This window comes from Sinocyclocheilus anshuiensis, unplaced genomic scaffold, assembly GCF_001515605.1.
Source record: "Sinocyclocheilus anshuiensis isolate Anshui unplaced genomic scaffold, SAMN03320099.WGS_v1.1 scaffold227, whole genome shotgun sequence".
NCBI lineage: Eukaryota > Metazoa > Chordata > Actinopteri > Cypriniformes > Cyprinidae > Sinocyclocheilus > Sinocyclocheilus anshuiensis.
Window position 1 is genome coordinate 2,961,523 of NW_015549590.1, and position 6,063 is coordinate 2,967,585.

General features: G+C 38.2%; 2 protein-coding genes across 6 annotated transcripts in view; both read right to left on the reverse strand.

Annotated features, from left to right (window-relative positions):
- The window catches only part of LOC107658132 (desmin-like), a 15,049-nt gene extending 12,292 nt beyond the window's left edge, over positions 1–2,757 (reverse strand). For both annotated transcript variants that reach the window (XM_016446588.1, XM_016446587.1), the window contains exons 1-4: positions 2,378–2,757; positions 1,398–1,539; positions 952–1,110; positions 668–787 (exon numbers count right to left, since the gene is read on the reverse strand). In XM_016446588.1, the coding sequence (XP_016302074.1) occupies positions 668–787; positions 952–1,110; positions 1,398–1,539; positions 2,378–2,478 (522 nt within the window). In that variant the 5' untranslated portion in view covers positions 2,479–2,757. The remainder of the gene's footprint in view (positions 1–667; positions 788–951; positions 1,111–1,397; positions 1,540–2,377) is intronic.
- A 72-nt stretch (positions 2,758–2,829) lies between these two features.
- The window catches only part of LOC107658126 (inositol polyphosphate 5-phosphatase OCRL-1-like), an 18,465-nt gene continuing 15,231 nt past the window's right edge, over positions 2,830–6,063 (reverse strand). For all 4 annotated transcript variants that reach the window (XM_016446575.1, XM_016446577.1, XM_016446576.1 and 1 more), the window contains 2 exons: positions 5,316–5,427; positions 2,830–5,231 (listed from right to left, as the gene is read on the reverse strand). In XM_016446575.1, coding sequence (XP_016302061.1) covers positions 5,107–5,231; positions 5,316–5,427 — 237 coding nt within the window. In that variant the 3' untranslated portion in view covers positions 2,830–5,106. The remainder of the gene's footprint in view (positions 5,232–5,315; positions 5,428–6,063) is intronic.

Sequence of the window (6,063 nt, forward strand, 5' to 3'; positions counted from 1 at the left end):
TCAGCTTGTAACACTCCAAAGAGAAAGGAAAACTTGAAATCGCATCATATGACCCCTTTAAACTAAAACTGAACTAAAATAAAATATTAAATAAAAAGCTTAAACTTAAAAAAAAAACATAAGATAATAAAATAAAAAAATAAAGTACTAAAATGACAAAAACTGAGATAAAAAATAAGTTAAAAGGTAAGTAGAAATAGAAAACAAAATGACTAAAACTTAATCTAAAATTAAAATGCTAATAATTATAGTAATAGTAATAATAGTAGTAGTAAATAAAAATAAAACAGTACTGGATATGTTGTGTTTGTCAAACTTGTCCATAGTTAATGTGTCCATAGAGTAAAATATACTATATATATATATATATACTGAACAAACTCTAGTGATTTATTCTGTGTGAAATGGGAAACTGAAACATCCACTAAAAATGATCTTGGAGCAGTTGGTCTAAAAATAAACAGCCAAAAAATAACAAGAAAAGTGAAAGTAAAAATGTTAGTTCTGAGAAAAGACCATGTATCATTTCTTCAAAGAGTTGGTTTGATATTATAATGCATCAAAACCAGTGAAATTCAACTTTAAATGTGGCGAAAGTGTCCAAATACATTTGGGGCCTTTATATACACCACATATCAAATAACATCTGCAGTATTCATGGCATTACCACAGAAACATCTTCTTGCTCTTGCTGGATGAGTCTCTTGTGCTCAACCGCCTGATCGTATTTCATCTGCAGACGCCGCAGCTCACCCTTCAGCTCCTCAGTGTTGCATAAAATCTCCTCCTAAGGGAAACGATAGGCCAGCAGCAATGAAAGAACCAATAAAATAGATCATGTGTTAAAGAAACTATGACAATTGATGAGAAAACACACGACTTATCAATTTAATTTCATCAAGTGAGGCATAAATATCCAGCAGCACCCAGGCTGGAGTTTCTGAGAGGTACCTTCTCCTTCCGTAGCCTCTCTATCACAGCCTCCAGACTGTAGTCCACAGGACCGCTGATGCTGATGGTGGTGGTGGAGATCTGCTCTGACTCCAGCATTTCCTCCAGCTCAATAATCTCAGCCTCCAGAGATTCATTCTCCTCTTCTAGACACCAAACCTTCAATGGTCACAAAAGTAGAGGACATGCATAAGAGCAATTGCTTATGCTCACACTGTTGTATCATATTATACCATGCAGTAGAGGACACTGTGACTGCAGCATCTTCATGGCCTTAATATGATTTTCCTCACACCCTCAGGCAAATGACTGACCCCATTAAACATCATGGAAATATGATAATTGGGCCACACACCGGGAACCCATTAGATTCAGCATGAGCACAGCTGGTTGTTAGCCAGCAGAACCTTGGGTGTGTATGATGTGAAAATTTTCATATGGCTCACCACATCGATGAGGCCGGCCAGGCGATCGTTGAGGGCAGCGATGACAGAGCGTTCACTGACAAATCGTGCCACACCCTCCATGTTTAGGGCACGAGCTGCAGCAAAATCCAGCTCGGGACATTCACTCACTGAAACTCCACCCCTGTCAAACACACTGAAAGCTTTACGATGTCTGCAATGGCTTGTTTATTTTCTATGCAAGCATAAGCAAACAATGCTGAAGGAAAAGAGGAAATACTGAAGCATAAAAGAGCTACATGTTTATGTAATTTATTTAGAATTCAAAGTAATAAGAAAGAGTGAAGTAAATGTTTACATGATTCAGTTTAGGATTTTGGATGAATGTGCATTCCTGGTTGCCAGTATAAAAAAAAATGTAGAAGAAACAAAGATTTTCCTCCCATAGTTTTATAAGATCCCCTAGTGTTATGATCTAATTATTCTGGTACAATCAGGAGGTAAATATCATATCCAAACAAACATGTTCTTTTAATTTATTCCTATGTAGTTTACAATACAGCTTTTAGCAATACAATTCAGGTTTGCCATCACAGAAATAAATTACAATTTACAATATTAAAATTAGTGCTGTAAAATGATTAATCGCATACAAAATAAAAGTTTTTGTTTGCATCATATATGTGTGTTCTGTGTATATTATGTGTATATAAATACACACACATGCAGTATATATTTTGAAAATATTTACGTCTATATTTATATTCATATAATTTATATTATAAATATATTGTTTTGAGATTATGTATCAATCTCAATTCAAAAAACTGTCACATTTAATAATAATAATAACAACAAAAACAACTTGAATGAAGATGAAACTGAATCCTGTTCTAACTGTGAGTTTATATGGAGACATGCTCTGAAATGCTAAAATAGCAATTCTATGCTGATTACTATATGTTCATAATCTAGGGTTCAAAACAGCATACGTGTAGGCTTTCAGATCTATAAGCACTGACCTGGCAGTGAAGCGGGCCTGGACTCCACAGCGTCCTGCAGCCTGGCTCCACTGCTCCTCCTCAAACAGCTTACGGTAGGAAGACACTCTCAGCAGGGCCATGACAGCAGCAGGACAGCAAGAAAAGATGACAATCGCACCAACAGGGGGTCTTTATAGACGCCGGTGCTGAGAATGTCACAAGTACTTGTGGGATCTCTCACTGAACACAAGGTGGACTAACTAGAGGAACAGCATCAGGAGATAAACCTTTCACATGGAGCAGAAACAATTTAGCGATGGGAGGCCACTCCTTCAGAAAGCTGTTATACTGGGACAATGACAGTTCAGCTTTGAAGAGGTTGCACTAGTATTACTTATTATTTGAGCATTAATAATAATAATACTACAGACTATTGACTTAGCAAGCACCAGTAAACAAAAAAAAAAAAACTATTCCAAAAAGCCCAATAATATCATCATAATGTCTTTATTTCATTGAATAAATTAGATGCCCGGCCCCTCCCCACAAATAAAACAAAGTATGTGCAATTACCCATCTGCAAAGTACCAGAAACATCATTACAAAAACTGAATGGATAGAAAGACGGGTCACAACAATAAACAAACAGACAGGGTGGTGATCACAGCACACCAGAAATCGGTGTAATGGCCATCTGCATTTCTGTTCCTCTGATTCAGTCTCCTGCAATGAGGTCCTCCCAGAAACATCATCTATTGGCAATGAAAATAATGATTTCAGACGATAAGTGTTTGAATAAGACAGCCGAGCTCCATGGTGGCCCTTTCCAAAGCAGAAATTAGAAAAAAATAAGCCCAACAGAAAGCTCAGACACAGGGGGCTTGTAAACATGGCAGAGAATGCGAAGAGATTTAGGCATCTGAGATCATTGGATGATTTCAAACCACAGCCAATATGATTCACAGCACATCACTACTTAAGAGTTTTCAACACTCAGGAAAAATGTGCAGAAATTGTAACAGCTTGTCACTGACTCAGTACCTCAAGGACATCTTTGTAACTTATTTACCCTTAGAAGTGCACAGTAGTACATAAAAGGTACATAATAGGTACTAATATGTACCTTTTAGGGGTAGATAAGGTACAAAGTTGCCCCTTTAAGGGTACTGTCACAAGCTATATGCATAAAACTACAATTTCTGCACATTTTTTTCTGACAGTAAGGGAAGGCAGAATGAGTTGGTCAGAAACTGCTTATAACTCTTTTTCCAAGTTGCAAGACTCACACAAAATATTTCCTGTGAGATTTTGAGGAAATGTTGCTAATGGAGGCAACAATGTCACACGCATTGTGGAGAAACAGCTTGTGTGGTTTGTGCTACAATAATATTTTAGCATTGGGGTGATGAATAATATGAGTACAACTGAGGAGACTTCCTCTTTACACACTGTAGTACTAAACCAGACTGACTGGCACAGGAAGTTAAAAACCAGCAGAATTCTTAGAATTTCCCAATGTGTACTATGAATTCAAGAGAGATAAACATATGCCAGTATGTCACTACACGGAAACAGAATGTGTAAATGTAACATGAAACAACACCAACAAAGGACACAAAGACTGTAAACGTACACAAAATTATCCCAGTCTGGGTTAGTATAACACTCAACATACATATATAAATAGAAGGACCACGACTCCGTCTTCATTACAAGACATGACAGATAAAAGACGATAAAAGACCCACTGAGCACATCAGTTAAAATGTTAACGTCTCTGTAGCATGACAGGATCCAGAACAGAGCTGTAAAAGAGTAAGACCTCAAAAGAATAAGTTTCAGACCCAGAGTCCAGATCTAATGAATCCGTTCGTTGCCATTATTCAAGATGACTAATAATTATGGGTGTGGTTGTGCCATCAGAACGGACCGAGGAGGAGACCAGAGAGCGTGTTTCTTACAGATAACAGACTTATATTCATCTGTGGAGGACATCCAAATGCCCAATGCTGAGGACAACTGTGTAGGAGACAGGAAAACATAAATAACATGTGCACACCACACCGGACAATGCCGGCTGATTCATCATGATTCAGATAGAACTGAGTAAAGATCATAGTCCAGACTTCTCCTCCACTCCGAAAGGTAGTCGATTGTCAAAGTCACCTTGTAGGAACCTTGCACCTTCACTCTGTGAAGGTCATTTTTGAAGGAGAAAAGGAATAGAGCATGAGACAGATGGAAAATGGTGCTCTGACGGAGCGTTTAACCCGGGCAGCAGCAGTCAGTACAATCTCCACAACATGGCTTTCCTTTAGTGTAACAAAGTCATTTTTTTGAGAGCCCGTGAGTCACATCTAACACATTCAGTCAAATCTGGTCGGGAATATTGGATTTGGCATTACAACACTCTGATCCAGAGGACAAAACCAGAGAAAGTGGGGTTTCTCTGTAGCATTACAGATGCTACAGTCAAGGTTTGTAAGGGTTAAAGTGTAGTTATTAATACTACACAGATAAACTGACACCTATTCTCCTCTGAAGCAGGAACAGAAGAATAACGAAACGTAACCAATGGGCAGTGTCTGTGCAAAACAGGCACTATCCAACAGTGCCAAACTTTCATCATGGAGGCAGTCAGCCATCTTAGTGCAGGGTGGCCCAAATATCTCACAGAAGACCAGCCACAAACACACCTCAAGTGTCTTTTTGCTCCACCTGAACACCTCTGAGAGAAGGCATGACACCTCGTTCTGCGCTCCTCTTCCTCAGTCTTCATCGCCTCCCATCAGGAACCCCAGTATGAAGTCGCTGGATTTCTGACGGTCATGTGATGTCTGTTTGCTAGCAAGGTTGGGAGGCGGCCGAACGAGGAGGCTTGCGAAGAGAGTAGCTGGGGAAGAGGTACAAGAAGAGATGCAACAGTAACGCACCTGTATGTTTGCAGTCTGCTGGCACTTGAGAAAGTCAGACTCACCTAGGAGGTTGGCGTTCAGGTTGTTGTCAATCGAGCATTTAAGTAATTCTCTCAAGAAGGCCATCAGGTAGCGGAACACATTGCGATGGGCTCGTGGGAGCTGAGATATTAGCTGCCGTTTAGAGTAAAACAAAGAATTAATCATCTAACTTTATTTCTTGGTTTAAAATAAATTCTGAATCTTAGATTTTCCAATGTAGTCTCAGATTTTTGGAAGCCACTCTATTTTGGATGCTTGTGGTTGGATGGTTGAAACGTGTACATACATACATTACATACACTACATACCATACATACATACCATACATACATACATACACAAATTATATATATATATATACAGTGCACAGCATAAATGAGTACACCCCCTCTGAATAAATATAAAAGATGTATTTTCTTAATGATCACTAATATAATTAATATGATTCATGGAAAGATGGCAAAATTGAAACATATTAAACATATACTTAATAAAAACAACAAAATATATGCCAATATTTTCTGTAAGATAAGTAAATTAGCCAATTTTGTTTAAATGAAGGATTGCAGAAATGAGTACACCCTAGATTTAATTCAGAAAATGTATAATATTCTAGTACTTAGTATGTCCTCCAGAACTTAAAGTATACTGCTCTGACCCTTCTTGGCACTGAGTGTACAAGTTCATGACAAATTTTCACATCTGTCCTGTTTAACTCCTGGAGGACAACCTCCTTGAATGCTCTGATCTTTAATGGGGAGTTTTGCT